The sequence below is a fragment of the Macrobrachium rosenbergii genome, chromosome 58, assembly GCF_040412425.1.
Source record: "Macrobrachium rosenbergii isolate ZJJX-2024 chromosome 58, ASM4041242v1, whole genome shotgun sequence".
Taxonomy (NCBI): domain Eukaryota; kingdom Metazoa; phylum Arthropoda; class Malacostraca; order Decapoda; family Palaemonidae; genus Macrobrachium; species Macrobrachium rosenbergii.
In genome coordinates, this window is record NC_089798.1 from 20,365,811 (window position 1) to 20,385,994 (window position 20,184).

At 38.2% G+C, this 20,184-nt stretch overlaps 1 protein-coding gene across 4 annotated transcripts in view; it reads right to left on the reverse strand.

Moving 5' to 3' along the window:
• barr (barren) overlaps positions 1 to 20,184 on the reverse strand; it is a 363,219-nt gene that overhangs the window by 117,211 nt on the left and 225,824 nt on the right. For all 4 annotated transcript variants that reach the window (XM_067101907.1, XM_067101909.1, XM_067101908.1 and 1 more), the window contains exon 9: positions 6,246 to 6,461. In XM_067101907.1, the coding sequence (XP_066958008.1) occupies positions 6,246 to 6,461 (216 nt within the window). The remainder of the gene's footprint in view (positions 1 to 6,245; positions 6,462 to 20,184) is intronic.

Below are 20,184 nucleotides of genomic sequence, written 5' to 3' on the forward strand. Positions count from 1 at the left end.
ATATTTTTCCACTATTTCCTCTAATATTTTATATAATATATCGGTATTTTCCTGTATATTATCACTTACAAATATGTTTTCCCATTCTTTGTTTAATTCTTCATTTATTTTTGACCAGTTTATATTCTTACTACAGAAATTGTATTTTCCAAATCCTTCCCATTTTTTCGTCTCTTGCTTTTCTCTGTTTTCATGTGTTTTGGATCGGACTGTTAGTTCTATGACATTATGGTCCGAAATACTCGTGTTATATACTATTATTTCTTTAACATAGTTCACCTCATTCACAAATACTAGGTCTAAAATATTATCCTTTCTTGTTGGCAGGTGATTTATTTGCTGAATGTTATGTTCTAGTAGCATATCTAATAGCTTTTCAAATTGCCTCTTATCTTCTGCGCTACTATTGCTCTCTTTTTTATATGTATAATTACAACCACAGTCTCCTATTCGTTCTTTCCATTCTACAAAAGGAAAGTTAAAGTCTCCGGATAGGAGTATAGTCCAGTCCTTGTGATTTCTACATATTTCATCCAATTTGTCAATTATTATGTCAAACTCTTTAGTATTAGGGGGTCTGTATATTACAATGTTCACTAATTTTTCAGATTCAAATTCTACCGCTATTAATTCACATTCTGTGTTACTATATTTCTCACAGATTTTTCCTTGATTGGCATCTCTCCCATATATCGTGGTTCCCCTTGATTTCTATTTTTTCTATCTGATCTATAAGTTTGGAAACCCTTTATCTGGTCATCGTTGCCAGTCTCTTGGGAATACCAGGTTTCACTTATATTCAATATTTCTATTTTTTCATTTTGGGTTAGTTCTTCTAAGAACTCTATCTTTCTTTTGAGTTACTCGAAACTAAACCCTGCTGCGTTCATCACTATGATGGTTTTGCGTATTATCTCCATTGTCTAATATGGGTAATAATACGGATTTTCCCATGTCTCTTTCCTGTTCTGATATGTTGATCTTTTTTTCATTTCCAGAAATTCGTACATTAAAAAATCCAACTTTTCCATTATATTTGATCTTCCAGCTTCATAATTATTCCTTTTGTGCATAAACCTGCATTTATCTCCAAATCTGCACCATTCCCTAGCATCATAGATACACTGCTTGTTCCTTGTGCTATATCTAGGAGCTGATGCCTCATATCGTGGTGCTGACTTTTCATATTGTGTTGTTGGCTTGCTTTTTGCCTTCATCACATGATCTCTGTTCCTTCCTTTATTTGTTTCATTTTTACCTTGATTTTTTATATTTATTTGATTTTCATTTTGGTTTTTCATGGCTACAGGATGCATGTACCTACATTTCTTATTAAACCTACATCCATTTCCTTCTTTCCAGTTCCTACATATTTTTGGATGTAGATCGCTGCATTCCTCTTCATAGCCATCTAGATATGCACATTTGCCATAGATCTCTTAATTGTGACATATCTTGGGATGTTTATAATAACATCTTTCACCAAACCTGCAATTCCCTCTTTTCAAAAGGGTGCATACTGTGTCTTTCTTTTCTTTTTTTTTCTTGTTCTTTCCCATCAATATGAAGATCGGGGTACAACCTCTTTGGGATTTTATTTTGATTTATCATGTCATAATTTATTTCTTCATATGTATGTTGCTGTATTGCCTCATATGTAGAATCTATGAGTTTCTCTGCATCCATACTCTTATCCTGTTCTTTGTTTTCATAACTCTTTTCTCTCTCTTCAGTCTTATTTTCTTCTTTTCTATTTTCCTCTTCTTCATCCTCCACAATCTGTACATTAAGTCTTGATTTAATAACCTTGTCTATCCATACTAGACATGATGAGCAAAATATTTTTGTGTCCTTATTTTTATTTTGCATTACTTCAGCACAGGAAGGATGCATAGGCACATGGCAAGCATAGCATTTCCTAATCAGGTTTTGTGGATTTACAATGCTATACCACACTCTTCATAGTTTACATGCTTTAGGCATCCGTTTGCCTATTGCATCAATCAATATATTCACTAATTTCACCATACTTATTTTCTTTGATGGTATGTGTTGATTTTTGTAGATTTTCTTTATAAGTCTTTTGATAACTTGAACTTTCATTGGTATCCCTTCCATTATTTTCATTATATTTTCTACAGATTTGATCCAGTTTGAAGGATCGTATCCTTTCAATATGTCTGTGAATGCTTTCGCATCTTTTTGGTCGACGTAGCTATTCATCTCCATGATAAGCAGACTGAGTTCCCTGCCTGCCAATTCATCATATTGAATGTCACCGATGCAAGCAAGGTTTCTCCACCTTTTGCCACTGTTAGTCGACTCCTCCATGATTTTCAGATTTTAATAATTCACTCGAAAAAACAACTTATTAGACTGTTTATCACTCTAATCTGATATTAAGCTAATCACCGATAGTTCACGAACACTTTAAGCTATATTTCATTTACTAATTGTATGTTAGACGCGTAATATCGGGTAGATTATTCAGACCAAGAGCGATTACGTCTCACCGAGAGAATGTCACATCACAGAGAGAGAGAGAGAGAGAGAGAGAGAGAGAGAGAGAGAGAGAGAGAGAGAGAGAGAGAGAGAGAGAGAGAGAGAACTGTGGTTTTTACATCGAAGTCTAAGCACAATACAAATGGATTCTGTAAGTGAAATAACGTTTCACTGATATTTTGCTGTTTTTCCATTAAACGATATTATACTGTTTATGAGAGAGAGAGAGAAACTGTGGTTTTTACATCAAAGTCTAAGCACAGTGTAAATGGATTCATTAAGTGAAATAACGTTTCATTGATATTTTGCTGTTTTTTCATTTAAGTAATAACTGTAATATGCATGCTGTAGAGAGAGAGAGAGAGAGAGAGAGAGAGAGAGAGAGAGAGAGAGAGAGAGAGAGAGAGAGAGAGAGAGAGAGAGAGAGAGAGACTGAAGTGTTTATACGTACATCAAAGCACAGTAACCTGCTGGGGACGAGAACCAAAGGCACTTAAACTATGGCTGGGATGAGAATGTTGACAGGTGCCTCCGCATCAAATTTGGATTTTAAATATTTTTATGGTGATTAGAGATGAAACATCAACAGTGATAAAATATTCTCTTGTGCACTGTTATAATACTGTATGTGTGATAATCATAATTGACTAAACTTGTAATGAAATACGGTACAATATACATCTGATAAAGCAAAAAATATGGCAATGCTACCTATGTCGATCTGTGGTGAATTGCTGGATTTGTTTATTTTCATGTTTTTTTATGCTCATGGTACAGTACAGTAATGATAGAATATTTACAGTACAGTACTGAAATACAAGAGAGAGAGAGAGAGAGAGAGAGAGAGAGAGAGAGAGAGAGAGAGAGAGAGAGAGAGAGAGAGAGAGATTACGTCATCACAGAAAAACTGCTACTGGAGCCTACATATGAAATTTGGATTTTAAATACTTTTACATTGATTAGATCAATACAGTATACAGTAAATAGATTCTGTAAGTGACATAACATATTATAGATATTTGGCTGTGTTTTCTCAGTACAGGTATATGTATACTGAGAGAGAGAGAGAGAGAGAGAGAGAGAGAGAGAGAGAGAGAGAGAGAGAGAGAGAGAGAGAATGATGGCACAAGAATTTTTTAATAAATTTATGGGAGATGGTGAGGACTAACCACAAAACAATGTAAACCAAGAACTTACTGTAGTAAATCTTTTTTTATCATAAATATATTTGTATGTAATCACAAAAATACAAACATGACATAAGAAACCTAGCATTCTGTTTGGAGGTACATGTCCCATCGTTCTAAACTACCCACGTATTTTAGGTGAGTACTATCCTAAAATACATACCTGTACAGTAAACTTAATTTCAAAATCATCTTACAACAGAAAAATTTCAATATACGTAAAATATACGCCTAGTGCATCACAGTATACACAGAACGACGTGCAAAGTTACGTAGGCCAAAGAAAATGTGAGTTTCTGAATGATAGGGGATACTTAAGAGTAACAGTTATAGGCTGGTGTACTTAATCTTGCAACATGACTCTGAAATGATATTGGGGTGTTCTAGGATGACAGTTTGACGTATATTTTTGTTTGAACTGTCAAGTTTAATGATGAACTGTTAAAATAGGCAGTTATAAGCATTTTAGGGGTGTATATCCTACTTGAGAGTAACAGTAGTAGAAGAGTACCGTAATGTAAGGTTACTTTGGGTGTTTTGGGATGATGGTTTGGGGTGTATTTTTTTTTGAAATACTAAATTGTTCTAGTATAATAATTTAAGGTATATTTTTGTTTGAACTATCAAATTAAGCGGTGAAATGTTAAAATAGGCAGTTATAAGCATTTTAATTTAAGGTGTACAAGGTATTTGGCAGTTATAAGCATTTTTAGAGGGGATTTTTGCATTTCCGTGGTAGGTTCAGGAACCTATCCCTGCATAAAAATGGGGGAGCACTGTAAATTCTCAGGGTGATCAAAGGATTATTACTTTTAGACAGCTAATTATGAAACTGGTGAATTTTAGACAGCTAATTATGAAGCTGGTGAACTAACAGATTATCTTAACAACTGGAAATTACAAACTAGATACTGTACATAAATTACTCTTTCAATGCTAACTATTATCACAAAACTGAAAAAGTGACCTTGGGAAAAAATCGGAAGTGAATTAGTAATCTGTGGTAGTGTAATGATCCTCTGCAAAGGAACACCCAGAAAACTGACAGCACTAACTTTCAGGAAAAATGATGATGTGGTGGCATTTAAAAGTTTGGGTTTGTGTGATGAGGTTTGTGTTTTGGAAACCATTATGTTGCTTCATTTGTGTTTTTTTTTTGTTTTTATTATATTTGTTTCGTATGTTTGTTAGTGAGTAGTATGTGACTGTCTGAATATTTTTTTGTTTTTTTCTTTTTTTACTTGCAGTTTGCTTGAGTGTGTTAGGGTAGAGTAATTAGGCTCCCCTTCACCTGAACTGTGATTGTACTGTGCTGGATAAGGATGATCCTTCAGTTTTGAGGGTACAGAAATCTTCAACTGTAAGGGTAGTAAAATACTGTAGACTGGAAACGACTGGAGGCATGACTTATGCGAACTAAGGGCAAAGTGTCATTTCAGTTGTTAGGGAGCCGAAGGCCCTGTGAGGATAAGAAGAGTAGGTGCTGGGGTGACAAGTGTTTACAGTGTGGGAGAACTGCTCCGAACAGTGGGAAGTTAGACAGATACGAGTTAACTGATCACTACTACATTGCTGTAGGCTTTGGTCAACAGTCCACTAAACTCTTGGCTCAATTGATAGTAGTGTACTTTCTCACGAAAGTATTTGCACTTGTGATTTGAGATTCTCAGAACTTACTTATGTGAAAAACATTGGGGAGCAAGAGTGTGTGACATTGTTGTTTATTTTGAACCAAAAGTGCTTGAGATTGTATGCTGGTCATGTTTACCAAATTGCTAAGTATTACTAGGAATAATTGAAGAACTACAGTAAGAAGACAGAAATTAGGTTAAGGTTCTTTTTGATGGTCATTGTAGCATTAAGATTTATATATTAGGTTAAGGTTCTTTTGATGGCCGTTGTAGTATTAAGGTTAATAAACTAAGATAGGTGGATAAGAGTTTTCTTTAACCTCTAAATCTGTTCCCATCATCCTGCACCAACTGTGTACAAGAAGAAGCCCTTACAAGGTTACAGAAGAGAGCCTACTTCCATCTGTCTCAAAGACAAAAGAATGGTGAACCTGGGAACAGTCAAGACATGAACATATAAATGTATGTCTAATATGGCTGTCATGTAACAAACTGCAGAGAAATCTATCAAGGTCAGGTAAACTGGAAACATGACCAGAAAATGATCTTGGGTCAAGGTGAAAATGTGTCTAACTTGATACTGAATGTAAGAAAAATTATCAGAAAAAAGCAAACACTGTGAAACTGACTTTGACTACATGACCTTGGGTGAGGGGCAAAATTTATCTGACCTCTGTTAAAAAGCTGCTTAAAGTAATTTTTATAACTAAATGATGCTGAAAAAACATATTAAATATTAAATATGAACATATTAATGCAAGCTAAAACATGGAAAATGTGAAATTTGACCGACCTGATGCTAAAATCATTTAAAATATCAACACTGCATCACGAATGCCAGCCAAGTTACCAGTTTCCAAAGAAAAATACAACACTTGTAGGCAGGGAACCAAAAAATTCCTGAACAAATAGAAAGCAAACCTACCTTTAGACAATGGTTTTAATCTCCAATGCTGTGGGCCAGCCCAAGCCATCATTCTATGCTGATCAAAGTATGAATATTCAGAAGGATTATCTGACAAATGATCTTTTAAATGAACTGCCTCCATTAAAGGTGGAATTTTGTGACAACCTCCTTGGCCAACAGTAATCACTGTACCATTCTCGCCATCTTCCAAAATATCACCTGCTGTTTCCATTCCTGAAAAATGTAATATTCATTAAATAAATAACAATTACAAGAGAAACTATTCTATCAACTGCAAGAAAAACTATTCTATCAAATACATGAAAAGTAGAATCATGGAATTGCATAAAAAAAATGAGAACAACTGTCCAAAAATGAAGATTTGTATGATGAAATTAATTATTTGGATACTTACTGACTGTGAAAGTTAGCTTATATCTTCGCACCATGAGGTGCAATTGGCATTCAGAATAAAACAATACTGTATAATGTTTGGCTAACCCACTAGGACTGTCTCTGTAATCACCCGTTTTCCACGAGGTGGCATTGGAATGTTTACGTTCTTGTCAGAATTCTTCATGAACACCCACTAAGATGTGGGGAGGCAGGGTGGGTTTCCACTTGAACAGTAGGTAAGTTTCAAAATAATCATTTTTATCATAAAAATTTTCATTACTTGGAATGAATCTTACCTATTGTTAAAGTGAGTTGACTACCACCTTGAATGAGTATGGTGGGTTAGTACAGTCAGAGAAACAATTTCAGCCAAGCAAACTAAAAGCTTGTTAATGAGGGGAAAAAGCTCTCCAACATTCCTACTGCTATGTGATCCTTACTGGCAAGTGCTGTTGCCAGAAGTTGGAACCACAACAAGGTGTAAAACCCTCGTAGCGAGACTTGTCAGAGGATCCTTACATGGAAAAGGACTACAGTAAACCCCCAGTTTCCGCAGGGGGTGCATTCCAGACCCCAACCCGCGAATAGTTAAAATCTGCAAATACTCACTACCCTACCTCTAAAAATGCTTATAACTGCCTATCTTGAAAGTTCAAATACCAAATGTATATAATTTAAGTATAATCCTACATCAAATATACCTTAAATTATTATCCTATTACTAATCTTTAAAATTTTATATTATCAATATCATTTCAAAGTCATCTTAAGCATTAGTACCCTAAAAATATACATACATAAGTACTTCTAACCCTTCCAGCCAAAGCAGAGAGAGAGAGTTACCACTATGACTTATATTTAACAAGGTTGGAGAGAGAGAGAGAGAGAGAGAGAGAGAGAGAGAGAGAGAGAGAGAGAGAGAGAGAGAGAGAGAGAGAGAGAGAGTGTGTGTGTGTGTGTGTGTGTGTGTGTGTGTGTGTGTGTGTGTGTGTGTGTGTGTGTGTGTGTGTGTGTGTGTTTATGTCTTTAATCTCTCTGACAACAACAAAATTTGTTTTTTGTCTTCCAAAGATGTATTACCTTTACTACACATTTTTAAAACACTATGAACACACACACAAACATTATCTTTTCCTGAGAGAGAGAGAGAGAGAGAGAAGGAAGGGCTGAACTAAGTATCTATTTATTTAACTATCCATTTCTCACATTCTACCCTTTGATGAGAGAGAGAGAGAGAGGAGGATAACTCCTTACGATATCAAAAGATTGAAACCCATGAGTTTCTGAGGGCAACACTCCTTCCCCTCTGGCAAATGTCAAACTGACAAGTAATTTGACATTTACCCTCCCACCTCCTTTCTCAAGTCGAGGATAAAAAGATTGGGAATCGTTATTTGTTTGTTTAAAATGTTAAATAATTTACTACACAAATGCAGGGAAAATATTATATTATTATTATTTATCTTATTAATATCTGAAAATTAGTACTTATTAGGTAAATAACTTGTTTATTATACAAAGGAAACATACTACATATTACAAGTCGGAAAAATTCTCTCCTCTAAATAAGAGAGAGAATTATTATTTTCCACAGTTAATGTTATTATTTAATCTTATTAAACTTAATATTTGAAAATTAGTACTGTAAATCATTGTTTTATCATAAAATGTACCCTCTAAAAATGCTTATACTACCATCCTGAAACACTGAAACACATATATCACTTTAGTATAATTCCAATAGTACTGTAATATAATTTTCATATTTCAATAGTATCAATTCTGAGCATCTATCTTCGCTTTTAATGAGGTCCGGGTCATCCTGAATGGAGGGGAGAAAACCAGTTTCTCTCTCTCTTTGAGTTACCTATTATTTAATCTTACATTATTATTATTATAGTTATTATTATTAATTACTATTATTATTATTTGAAGGAAGTACACCCTCTTTTAAACAGGTCTTATTAAAAAGGATGGCTGTATTATTCGAATTTATCTTATATAGTGTCTTTTCTATCCTCCTTATGATTCACTTTTCAGGCTCAGCGATGTTAGTCAGTAACTGGCCGATATTCATGTTGGAAAAGGACAGTGTGCGGAATATTGGAAGTCTTTTATTAAAATATCCAATCAGAAATCGTTCGTCTGGGTTCAGATTCTATTCTAGGTACTGTCGACATGTTTCGACCAGCTCGTTGGTCATCCTCTGGACGTGGTTGCAGAAGGTCTGAAGAAACGAGGTGCTCGGGTTGGTATTTATAGGAGGGGTCTTGCTCGGTGCTGAATTATGATTGGCTGCCGGGCATGCACCTCCAGCGGAGCCTTCTCATCCAATTCGAAGTTCGGTTTTCGTCTTTGCGTGCGGCGGCGTTGTAGTGCTGAGGATGAAGAGAAGAATTTCGATCCTCGGATGCCGAATTTTGATTTGCTAAATGACGCTTATGGGGATCATTCGGTGCATGTCTCCTGGCTACCGTGGGGAGGAGAAAGGTTTCTTGCGTAATGTTGAGTGTTGGTTTCTCCTTCCCAATGTGCAATGCTTCCAAGAGGCGAGACTGGCGGCGGTGGTTGGTAATTTGGTCAATTATTGCGATGTTCGTGATTATGTCTTTTCTTGCTATTCTCTGGTTATGGACGGTCCTGGCATGATTAAAGATAGCCCACTCTTCGGCGTGGCAGGAAATCCTCTTGGAGAAACACATGGTGATCATACCGATGTAAGAACCGAGGCATCCTCGGATGGGGGCATGAGTACTGGTATACCACGTTGGTTTTCTTCAAGGGGTCCTGCTGAGGGGGGGCTGGGTTGTTGCGCATAATCAGGCTGCTCATCTTTCTGCTCTTGTAATATATAACTAGATGTATATTTTTGTTGGAGTCAACAGGGGTGACATTATTCTTGATGATGTTTTTGAGGGCGCATTCGTCTTCTTTATATTTATGGTGAAATTGTCCTTTGTAGAAGAGCTCTATGCGTTCAGGGGCATCGGGGCGAGGTTCCTGACGGTACCATCTATCGATGTTCGCCTTGATAGATTCTTCTATATCTCGGTTTGGGTGTCCATTGTCGACGAGGGTTTGGGCTACACGTTCTATTTCTCCGTGGGTGTCGTTCCAGGAGGAGCAGTGTGAGAGGGCCCTCCTGACGAGGCGCTGATGGTGGAGCGCTTATACCTCTCGGGCACTCGCCGCTCCGCTACATACACATGCCCAGGTTCATGTGTTTCGTGTAGACCCTCGTAGAGAAAGAGGCCTCTCTCTGTTCCACAAGGATGTCAAGGAAGGGAGCTACAGCCTGAAAGTTATCTGGAGTTCAGTGGTTTCAGTGCCTATGAGGGAGAGTCTGAGGAGGAGGAGGAGGCACCGATTGTGGCTGGTGGGGACGAGACAGAAAGTGATGGTGAAAGTGAGGAGATGGGCCAGTGGGGAGGGTGGGAGTGCGAAGTCGTGTTGCAAGACGAGCGCGTGGGCCCGTAGAAGGTCGCAACGTCGCAGCAGCTTAGGTGAAGGCCGTTCGTCCGAAAGTGATGAGGGGTGGTTGAGGACCCCACCCTACCTAACATGCACCCATTCATGGCAGCACCTGGACTGACCGTCCCTGTGCCTCTCACTGCACTGGGGTTCATTCAGCTCTTCCTGAAGCGGGAATTGCTGGAATACCTCGTTGCAGAGACAGCAGATTACGCTTGGTACTGCCTTGAGGAACTGCAGACAATGTTGTCTATCGCTGGCGGGGCTGCAACCTCATGGACATAGCACATTTTTTGGGGCTCCACATTTTCTTTGGAATGATGCCTGCTGCCGACGTCAAGCAATATTGGAGGCGGAATTTTATTTTAAGTACACCCAATGTGCCCAGCATTATGCCCCGTGATAGTTTCCTGGTGTTGGACAGGTATTTCAACGCCTTCAACCGAAGGGCCATACCCCGGATAACCCTGACCGCCTCATCTTAGTCCGTCCAGTGTTGGACTACATTCGTGAACGGTGCCAGTTTCTCGTGGTTCCTTCCAAGAACCTTTCTTTGGATGAGAGGATGATGCCATACAAAGGGTGTCTAAGTATAAAAGTGTACAACCCCAAGAAGCCAAAGAAATATGGTGTGAAGTTATTTTTTATTACGGAATCCAACACTGGATACGTCGTGGACTTCTCTTTGTATTCCGGGGTCTTCTCCACGCTGAGTGACACTGTCTTCGGTCTTGTGGGTCGTTTCCGTAACCAGGAATACCACCTGTTTATGGATAATTATTATAACTCGGTATCCCTGGCCCACGAACTGTATGAAGCAAGTGTGCACGTCAGTGGTACCCTTTGGTTGGTGCGTGGGGCCCCGAATGTCCTCAAGAGGTTCGCTAGCCAGCCGCAACATCTGGCAAGAGGAGAGACAGAGTGGCGGCGGAAGGGAGATGTCTTTGTCATCTGTTGGAAGGGGGTCCGACTCGTGCCCATGATTACGACCAGTCATGAGCCCATCCAAGAAGAGGTCGTTCAGCGGAAGATGACACGTCGGCAGGGCCGAGTTACATATGAGGAGTTTTGTGTCCAGCGGCCTACCATCATTGGGCACTACAATAGGCACATGGGAGGAGTTGATCTCTTTGATCAACTCATCCAGTATTATCCCTTCGACAGGAGAACCAGGAGGTGGACACAGAAGCTCCTCAAATACCTCCTTCAGTTGGCCCTCCAGAATGCCTACATCCTCTACTATGGGTACAATTCGGACACCCGGAGGTTGTCCCACATCCAGTTTCTCGAGGTGGCCGGGAATGCCCTCATAAACTTTAATCCTGAGGAGTGGCCTTCCAACACTGCGCCCCCTGCCCCGAGAGGATAGGGCAGATGTCACTAGGAGGGCCAACCTTGGTCATCCTGCTCCTGCCAACGCCGCCCTTCATGATGCCGCCCTCCCTCACATTCCAGTGTCCCGTCGGGTAGTGGACCCTGTGTGTCGGCTGCAGGCAGGGGATCACACACTGGAGCTCCTAGAAGGGCGTAAGCAGAAACGGTGCCGGGTGTGCCATATGAATGGCAGAAGAAGAGACACCCGGTACGTCTGTCGCACCTGCAAGGTAGCACTTTGCAGGTTTGGGGAGTGTGACCGCAAGTACCACACTGCAGTCATATATATTGGAGTGCACATACCCGAGGGACACTGGAGGGAGTGGCGGACTTCCGAAGGGCGGCCCATCTGCAGTAAGGGCGTGCGTCTCCCTCCTCCACCTGTACCTTGTCATGTCGAGAGGAAAAAAATGCAAGACTTCAATGGAGGGAGAAAACAAGAATAGAACGAAGAGTCAGGATTACGAGTGAGTATTCTGCATTAATTTTATATTTAGTTTTATATCTATTACAAGTTTATATATATCTATATTTATTGGTGTTTTGTATATTATTTCATTTTATACAAAAAAAAAAAAAAAAAAAAAAAAGTTTTTCACCTGCATTCCTTTTAGTTGTGTATTCGTACCAAAATAAATAAATAAATAAATATATATATATATATATATATATATATATATACAAACGTTAGTGCATCACTGTAGTCCTGATTCCTCGTCTGTCATTAAGCTGGTTTAACCCCACTGGACGGTGGACTTATTATCAACTAAAATTCCCCTTCGTAACATATATGAAAATATATTATTTCCGAGGTAGAGTGAATTGGATATTAAAGGACGTTCGTAGCTTTCCGATTGTATATGAATCACGGTGATGTGATAAATAGTCATAATATGGCTACGCATGCGACAAACGCACTACACGGTCAACATGGCAGAGGTGGGTGGATATCGTCTCCAAAACGCAAAACACCTGAGTTCGACGGGTGAGTTGATGGGAGATGTTATTCACTTATACCTCTCTTGTGGCGATTTCGTTAGTGCGTCACTGTAGTCCTGATTCCTCGTCCGTTGCTGGTTCGAACCCACTGGACGGTGGACTTATTATCAACTAAAAATTCCCTTCGTAACATATATGAAAATATATTATTTCCGAGGTAGAGTGAATTGGATATTAAAGGACGTTTGTAACTTTCTGATTGTATATGAATCACGGTGATGTGATAAATAGTCATAATATGGCTACGTGCGACAAACGCACTATACGGTCAACATGGCAGAGGTGGGTGGATATCGTCTCCAAACGCAAAACACCTGAGTTCGACGGGTGAGTTGATGGGAGATGTTATTCACTTATACCTCTTGTGGCGATTTCGTTAGTGCGCGTCACTGTAGTCCTGATTCCTCATCCGTCGCTGGTTCGACCCCACTGAATGGTGGACTTATTATCAACTAAAATTCCCCTTGGTAACATATATGAAAATATATTATTTCCGAGGTAGAGTGAATTGGATATTAAGGGACGTTTGTAGCTTTCTGATTGTATATGAATCACGGTGATGTGATAATTAGTCATAATATGGCTACGTGCGACAAATGCACTACACGGTCAACATGGCAGAGGTGGGTGGATATGTTCTCCAAACAAAAAACACCTGAGTTCGACGGGTGAGTTGATGGGAGATGTTATTCACTTATACCTCTCTTGTGGCCGATTTCGTTAGTGCGTCACTGTAGTCCTGATTCCTCGTCCGTCGCTGGTTCGACCCCACTGGGACGGTGGACTTATTATCAACTAAAAATTCCCCTTCGTAACATATATGAAAATATATTATTTCCGAGGTAGAGTGAATTGGATATTAAAGGACGTTTGTAGCTTTCTGATTGTATATGAATCACGGTGATGTGATAAATAGTCATAATATGGCTACGTGCGACAAACGCACTACACGGTCAACATGGCAGAGGTGGGTGGATATCGTCTCCAAACGCAAAACACCTGAGTTCGACGGGTGAGTTGATGGGAGATGTTATTCACATATACCTCTCTTGTGGCCGATTTCGTTAGTGCGTCACTGTAGTCCTGATTCCTCGTCCGTCGCTGGTTCGACCCCACTGGACGGTGGACTTATTATCAACTAAAAATTCCCCTTCAGTAACATGTATGAAAATATATTATTTCCGAGGTAGAGTGAATTGGATATTAAAGGCGTTTGTAGCTTTCTGATTGTATATGAATCACGGTGATGTGATAAATAGTCATAATATGGCTACGTCGCGACAAACGCACTACACGGTCAACATGGCAGAGGTGGGTGGATATCGTCTCCAAACGCAAAACACCTGAGTTCGACGGGTGAGTTGATGGGAGATGTTATTCACTTATACCTCTCTTGTGGCCGATTTCGTTAGTGCGTCACTGTAGTCCTGATTCTCATCCGTCGCTGGTTCGACCCCACTGGACGGTGGACTTATTATCAACTAAAAATTCCCCTTCGTAACATATATGAAAATATATTATTTCGAGGTAGAGTGAATTGGATATTAAAGGACGTTTGTAGCTTTCTGATTGTATATGAATCACGGTGATGTGATAAATAGTCATAATATGGCTACGTGCGACAAACGCACTACACGGTCAACATGGCAGAGGTGGGTGGATATCGTCTCCAAACGCAAAACACCTGAGTTCGGACGGGTGAGTTGATGGGAGATGTTATTCACTTATACCTCTCTTTGGCCGATTTCATTAGTGCGTCACTGTAGTCCTGATTCCTCGTCCGTCGCTGGTTCGACCCCACTGGACGGTGGACTTATTATCAACTAAAAATTCCCCTTCGGTAACATATATGAAAATATATTATTTCCAGGTAGAGTGAATTGGATATTAAAGGATGTTTGTAGCTTTCTGATTGTATATGAATCACGGTGATGTGATAAATAGTCATAATATGGCTACGTGCGACAAACGCACTACACGGTCAACATGGCAGAGGTGGGTGGATATCGTCTCCAAACGCAAAACACCTGAGTTCGACGGGTGAGTTGATGGGAGATGTTATTCACTTATACCTCTCTTGTGGCGATTTCGTTAGTGCGTCACTGTAGTCCTGATTCCTCGTCCGTCGCTGGTTCGACCCCACTGGACGGTGGACTTATTATCAACTAAAAATTCCCTCTTGGTAACATATATGAAAATATATTATTTCCGAGGTAGAGTGAATTGGATATTAAAGGACGTTTGTAGCTTTCTGATTATTATATATATATATATATATATATATATATATATATATATATATATATATATATATGTGTGTATGTATGAATGTATATATATATATTATATATATATATATATATATATATATATATATATATATATATATTATATATATATATATATATATATATATATATATATATATATATATATATATATATATATATATATATATATATATATATATATATATATATATATATATATATATATATATATATATATATATATATATATATATATATATATATATATATATATATATATATATATATATATATATATATATATATATAAATTTGGGTATTTTTTGGTAGGCAAAAAATCTAACAGTCTAGTGATATTCAATCATTTACCTTCATTTTGCAACAAACGGGAAGTCTCTAGCACAATATTTCGATTTATGGTGAATTTTTGAAAAAAAATTTTTCCTTCCCTCCGCGCGCAGTAACTACTGTAAATCTCAGAATTTCTTTAGTCACCTTGTCGTAATTTTCGCACAGTTTTCTATTAAGCCTTACATAAAGTGTTATACATGAAAATGTGTGCAATTTCATGTAGAATACAACAAAAAATAACTCGTGGTTGTAGCTTTTATCAGTTTTGAAATATTTTCATATAAATCACGATAAGTGCCAAAATTTAAACCTATGGTCAACTTTGACTTGACTGAAATGGTCGAAAAATGCAATTGTAAGTTAAAACCCTTACATTCTAGTAACATTCAATCATTTACCTTCATTTCGCAACAAACGGGAAGTCTCTAGCACAATATTTCGATTTATGGTGAATTTTTGAAAAAAACTTTTTCCTTCCCTCTGCGTGTGGTAACTCTGCTGAAAATCTCAGAATTTCTTTAGTCATCTCAGAATTTCTTTAGTCACCTTGTCATAATTTTCGCACCATTTTCTATTAGGCCTTACATAAAGTGTTATACATGAAAATGTGTGCAATTTCATGTAGAATACAACAAAAAATAACTCATGGCTGTAGCTTTTATCAGTTTTGAAATATTTTCATATAAATCACGACAAGTGCCAAAATTTAAACCTGAGGTCAACTTTGACTCGACCGAAATGGTCGAAAAATGCAATTGTAAGCTAAAAATCTTACATTCTATAACATTCAATCATTTACCTTCATTTTGCAACAAACGGGAAGTCTCTAGCACAATACAGGCAGTCCCCGGTTTACGACGGTTCCGGCTTACGACGTTCCGAGGTTACGACGCTTTTCAAATATATTCATCAGAAATTATTTCCGGCTTACGACGCATGTTCCGGTTTACGACGCTAAATAATCACGCCGATCCGACGGAAGAAATATGGCCCTAAAACGGCAGAATAATCATAATTTGAAGTTTTTTTATGTAAAACTCAATAATAATGCAGTTTACGTCGTTTTCAATGCACCCAGAGCATTAAAATTAAGGTTTTCTTATGATTTTTGACAATTTTCGACGATTTTCCGCTTACGACGATTTTCGGGTTACGACGCTAAGCAATAAGAACGGAACTCCCGTCGTAAACCGGGACCGCCTGTATTTTGATTTATGGTGAACTTTTGAAAAACTTTTTCCTCTCCTACCTCCGCGCAGTAACTGCTGAAAATCTCAAAATTTCTTTAGTCACCTTGTCGTAATTTTCGCACCATTTTATATTAGGCCTTACATAAAGTGTTATACATAAAAATGTGCGCAATATCATGTAGAATACAACAAAAAATAACTCATGGTTGTAGCTTTTATCAGTTTTAAATATTTTCATATAAATCACGATACATAGAAAAAATTCGACCTTCGGTCAACTTTTGACTCGACCGAAATGGTAGAAAACTACAATTGTATGCTAAAACATTTACAGTCTAGTTAGTAATATTCAATCAATTACCTTCATTTTGCAGCAAACGGGAAGTCTCTAGCACAATATTTTGATTTATAGTGAATTCTAGAAAAAACTTGTTTCTACATATGCTCGTTACAAATTCATGCATCATTTTGTGATATTTTCTGTGTTGCTTTGATTGTTTTACAATTTGTTATATACCAAAATCATCGCAATTTAGTGTACAATATAACGATAAAAAATAATACCTCATTAGCTTTAACCGTTTTGCTCACAGCGCGATTTGTATACAATTATATATGAAATTTTTTTTTCGTGCTGTCATATATTCCAATATTTATATAGGTAGTGCTCGAGTTACGATAATTCGACTTACGATAATTCGCTTTTACGATGGGATTAGCAATTAATATCGATACGAAAATATTTTGCAAATACGTATTTTTAAATTTCGCGGGCGACTGGCGCAGGCAACAACATACAATCAGGGAGCGTACAGTGTACGATACGTTGGCCCGAGAGGCTGGAATAGGTACATTAATTCAATTTGCTGACCTCATTTGCCCTCATTGTGTCGGAAGTTAAAATAGGTCAGTGTTCGTTTGCAATTTTTGTGCGTTTGTAAATACAAGTAGTGCACGAGTGACGATAATTCGAGTTTACGATGGAGTTAGCAATTAATACCAATACGACAATATTTAGAAAATATTTTTAAATTTCGAAGTGGGCGCAAGCAACAGCATACACTACAACTGCCGTAGAATCAGGCAGCAAGAAAGACCAACTTCTTTTTCTCCATCTCTTTATTCCATCTTCTAGTTAAAAAGTAAGAGAATAATAAAAATATTGTTAGTAACCTTATGCTCTTGCGAAAATCGTGCAGCCATAAACAACCGAACGAGACTCTGTTGTTTTGCTAATAACCAAATCGGATAACAACTGTTTTGCTTGTATTTCAACCATCGTACGGTTAAACATTTATCGTAGTTATGTTAAAAATGACGTTAAGTACTGATATGTTTTTACACTACCCTTATCCGCTTTGAGAAAAGATCGGCAAGGAAATATACTGCTGCAGTTAATTTAAGCTGCAAGTTGTAGCTGACGCTGAGAAAAGAATGTTCAAGCTGCTAATGACTATAAATTATCGTACATTGGCAACATGGATGAAACATGACCGCAAATAAAATTGGGAAGTATTTTAATCAAAACTACTGGACATGAAAGAACATATATTACTGCTGTTTTCACGCCGATAAAAGATACATACGAAAAGCTCGTGGTATGATGATGAAATCAAGAGAAAATAGCAAACGGAATCTTGATTTTTTTTTTTTTACACAAAACAAACGGCCAGCCGCCAACGTCATCTATTAACAAAAAAAATTTCTAAATTAATTTCACAACGAGACATATTTAAGTTATATTTCGACATAAAAACACTTCGTATAACGAAAAATACACATGTCCCTTATAAATAAAGTATCTAGAGATTCATTTACGCTAACTAGAAGCAAGAAATGCCCTCTGAACCGAGTTAAATGCATTGAAATAAAGACCGCATGATCTATTCCGAAACCAAAACATTTGATCGCTATGGTCGGAATTTATAATGCAAAAGCAGTATAAGAATATTTATGATTGGATACAGTGTAGTAAAGCATAACTTTTTAAAAGATCCATGGAAAAGATGCACATTCATTATTTTGATGTTTGTATAATACGGCGGTGTTATGTGAAAATAGAATACAGTATAATGTAGGCTAGGCTACCGTATATGATATATGAAAGTGCGGGCCAGGCCTTGTTTGTTATTCAATTTCTCTTGATACTGACTTATCATGTCAGTCTGCATTGAACCTGCAGAATTAGCTGACACTAATAATTACTATACCATATATGTATAAAGTATGCTGTGTAGTGTAGGCTAGGCTACCATATATGTATAGATAGTACTGATTACCCTAGTGTAGGCTAGGCCATATTCGAGTTACGATTTTTTCAACAAACGATGGGTTTTTTGGAACCTAACCCCATCGTAAGTAGGGGAATACCTGTATATGATAATGATATTTTTTTCATTTCTGATGGTTGCATACTAAACTTCAGGCAAAAAAAAAAAAAAAAAAAAAAAAAAAAAAAGCTTCGGCGCTAACTCCCGAACGCCGCCGGCACACAACAGACACTTTTGTAAATAGAGGCTCGGCGTTTAAGGGTTAGCTGAACACCAAAGGTTAGGGGACGTGCCTTTGATATTCTTAGTTCTTTCTAAATAATACTCAAGTACTCTTACTGGACAAAGAGCTCTCTCTTGGTCCGCAGGACCTAGAATGTCCATTAAGCCTTTGATTGTGAATGAACGGGACCAGGGAAAGGATGGCGTTTCATTCTTTGCTAGGGGTCCCAAAGTAAAGCAACAGACCGCATCTCCCTGTGAGAATCCTGCCTTCTTGCTAAGGGCCTATAACTCACTAATTCTCTTGGCAGTAGCTAGAGCGACTAGAAAAAGTGTTTTCTTGTAAGATCCCTGAGGGATGCGGATCGAAGAGGTTCAAATGGCGGACCTGAGAGCCATTTTAAAACAACAACAAGATTCCAGGATAAGGAATCTGATTTATCTTGCTTTGCAGTATCGAGTGACTTGATAAGGTCACTGATGTCTTTATCATTAGATAGATCCAGACCTCCATGTCTGAAAACGGAGTTGAGCATCGCTCTGTAGCCTTTGATCATGGACGTAGCCAATCCTCGCGAAGACCTTAAAAATAGCAAGAAGTCCTATTTGAGCTACAGAGATAGAAGATGATATCTTGTGTCTTCTGCACAAGTTGCGGAATATTGTCCATTTATTCTGGTACATGCTGGAGGAAGACTGACGTCTACATCTGGCAACTGTTTCTGCAGCTGATCTCGAAAAGCCTTTCACTCTGACAAGTTTCCTGACAGTCTGAAGCCTGTCAGAGCAAGAGTGGATAGTCCTATATGGAACCGGTGAAGTGTGGCTGCTTGAGCAGACTCCGTCGTTGTGGAAGCAATCTTGGGAAGTCTACTAGGAGGTTGAGATGATCTGGAAACCACTCTTTCTGTGACCAGAAGGGAGCTACCAGGGTCATCGGCACATTGTCGTGGAAGAGAAATTTGTTGATCACTTCTCTCACCATACTGAATGGTGGGAAGGCATATACATCCAGGTTCGACAGTCCTGGAGCATCGCATCCATTGCCCACGCGAGAGGGTCCGGGGCTGGAGAGCAATGCAAAGGGAGACGGTGATTCCTTGACATTGCAAATAGATCTATCGACGGCTTTCCCCACCATTTCCACAGATCGGTGCATACCTAGTTCAGTGTCCATTCTGTGGGTAAGACCTGTTTGCAATGACTTAATTCGTCTGCTATGACATTGAGTTTGCCCTGTATAAAGCGGGTAACAATCTTGGCTTGATTTCCCTGTGCCCAGATAAGGAGATCTTTGGTCAATTGAAACAGTGAAAAAGTGTGTCTCTCCCTGATTCTTTACGTAACCCAGAGCTGACATATTGTCTGAGTGGACTATGACTGTAGATTTGTAAGTCGCGGTTGAGAAATGTTG